The 2783-nt window shown below is 41.0% G+C and overlaps 1 protein-coding gene across 1 annotated transcript in view; it reads right to left on the bottom strand.

Annotated features, from left to right (window-relative positions):
* The window catches only part of WDR70 (WD repeat domain 70), a 315052-nt gene that overhangs the window by 203761 nt on the left and 108508 nt on the right, over positions 1-2783 (bottom strand). Inside the window, exon 7 of the mRNA XM_012649467.1 lies at positions 685-838. Within this exon, the coding sequence (XP_012504921.1) occupies positions 685-838 (154 nt within the window). The remainder of the gene's footprint in view (positions 1-684; positions 839-2783) is intronic.

The raw sequence follows: 2783 nt of genomic DNA, 5'->3' as shown, positions 1-2783 counted from the left end.
CCCTCAAGTAGCTGGGACTACAGGTGCATACCACTGCACCTGGCTCTCTCTTTCCTTCTTGTCCTAAAGCCTAGCACATAGTAGCTGCGTAGATTGTGTTTCCAAAGATGGTTGCATCAATATCTCCCATCCCACATGATCTTTTATAGTTTGAACTTGACATTCACCCATCAAATGGTGGAGTCTACCTCCCCCTCCCCAAATGTGGGCTGGCCCTATGATGCTGAAGCAGATGTTAAGATATCTACAGTTTCCATGTCTGTCCTCTACGGAACCTAGCAATCAAGCAAGAAGTCAAATCCCACTAAGACCACTATCCAGTGAAAAGGCCCAAACTAGACATGTGGCAAGAGAGAAAGAATGAGAAAAAGAGCAAAAGGAGCTGGGTGGAAGTTGGAAGTGGGGAAGAAGCAAAGAGAGAGAGAGAGATGACATGGGGTAGAACACCAACTATAAACTGTCTGAGCCCATTTTGGATCCTACAGCCATCCTAGTGACCTGGCTAATACTATATGAAGCAGAATAACCTTCCCATCTATCCATACAATTATGAGAAATAATAAATTGTTACTGTTTTAAGACACTAACTTTTAGGGTAAATTATTACATGGCAAACCAAACAAAAGTTGTTAATAAAGTGTGCTGCATTAATTAAATTCATTAAAGTGTTCTGTTTAATCATACCTTGGTGTTGGCCATGTCCACAATATACTGGTCTCCTTTTATACATTCCATTACTTCAAAACCATCTCTGTCAATCACCTTGGCCTGAGAGCTTCCAGATACAACAAGAATCATGTCTCCTGTGTTACTATACTGTAGTGACTTGATTTGATGGCTATACGAAAAGAAAAAGAAAATTATCTGATAAGACACTGAGCATAATGTCTATACTTTTACTATATTAAGAACTGCCAGAAAAAAATGTTAGACAACTGCACAAATTTATAATTCTACAAAGTCAGGAACATCAACCTAAAATGGGCCCAAAGCACCCACTGGCTATTCTGTTAGCTTTCTCTTCCCACTCTCACTGCAATCTATTAAAATCTTCTCTACTTACCTTACACCTTCAACCCAACCAACTCTCCCTCTTTCAACTGTTGAATCTTCTGGCTCTTTCCCAGAAGAAACAAATAAGAACTGCTTTAACTTCCTCTGGTTAATGTTATGAACTTATCTATTCCTGAACTCCTCTCTTCCTTCTCTTCTTCAATTACAATGGTAGCAATGAATTTCTTCCTGCCCCAGGCAAATCATACTACCTATATCCTGGACCCCATCCCTCCCAGTCTCCTCAGGAACTTCTACTGACTATCCTCTTTCTGTCCTCCCCTTCACAGCTAAGCTGTTTGAACAAGTTTTCAATCCTCCGCATCTCCTTTAAATCTCTAGCACTATAGGATTCTTTCTATCTTCACCACACCACTAAGACTGATCTTGCCATTGTGGCTATAGTGAATGCTGTGGTGTATCAGCCAGAACTCCCCCTTCAGAACTGAAGGATTCATTCTTTCAGCTTCCAGGATTTTGCCTGATGAATGGCTAATAGCTGAACTCTCAGGAATTTCCCTGAGTTGTACACTGAGTTGCAACTGCCTCACCCAAGGTCATGCTACCATCCCAAAGTAGTGCAAATTCAACAACTGGTCAATGTGCAGTAAAATGGTCTAGCCCTGTGCTTCAATCTGGAATATCTTGGGTTATTTCAGCTTTAGATCTCCCTGTGGGATCAGCTGCTGCTGTTGCAACTATATACCGATTCAATTTCTCCATCTTCCTAATGCTATTTTCCTTGTATCCTCTCTCATAGCAGTTGATCCCAGAAGCACTCCCCAGTAAACTTCCTACATGCAAATCCTGAGATTTTAAAATGTGTTTTTGGGGAACCTGACCTAGGAGAGTTGACACCAAAAGTGGTCTTATGAAGTCAACTCCTAAATGGGATTTTGAAGCTATATAAACCACTGACTGGCTAGCAAAGAGGAACCCATTGCTGGTGGTACATAGTCTCTAACGTGCTGTAGCAGTGCAATCATAATTGCTAAAACTTTGTTGGTGAAAGAGAAGGCATGGCAGGTGCGATACTTCAGGCATTTGTGAAGTACAGAGAAGTAATTAAAAGGACTAGGAACTGAATAGCTGTTGCTAGGAGCAGTCAATGCAATGGAGAAAAAACAATGAAAGACTGAAAGTGATAAATCACCAACTAAAGACTATAGTGTGAAAGCCAGGGGATCTCTTTGGCAGCACATAAAGACAGGATTACTGGTCTCTCTCAGGTAAGTGGTATGCAATCACTGACCTGGTAAAGCGTATTTTTCTACCCCTATTAACAAGGAGGACCAAAAGGCACTTGACAGTCACATTGCAACCAACAGCAGCATACATTTATGTGCCTGAACCATGACTATATTAATTTTCCTACCCTTGGTCTTAATATAGTTCCAAAGGATCTGGACCATCTGGACAACGCAAAGGAATTCCTGTTGATCCACGGTCTAAATGACACCATGTTAACTGAATCAAGTGAGCAGAAAGTAGCACATACATTGGTGAGATACAAGCTCGCCAGAAAATGAGAGATAAACTCTATAAAAGATGAGGAGATTGAGATAAGGAGATGTGGGAAAGATGCATGTGGACAGACACATGAAAGTTGACAAATATAAAGCTCTGTGTATCACATTAATCCCAGAGAGCCTCAACCTTAAAAGAGGCAACGAACAATAATACAGATAAAGTGACTTGGCCAGTTCAGTTGACTTCAGCTAGGCTTTGTC

The sequence above is a fragment of the Propithecus coquereli genome, unplaced genomic scaffold (assembly GCF_000956105.1).
Source record: "Propithecus coquereli isolate 6110/MARCELLA unplaced genomic scaffold, Pcoq_1.0 Scaffold110, whole genome shotgun sequence".
Taxonomy (NCBI): domain Eukaryota; kingdom Metazoa; phylum Chordata; class Mammalia; order Primates; family Indriidae; genus Propithecus; species Propithecus coquereli.
This window is presented reverse-complemented; position numbering and strand designations above follow the sequence as displayed.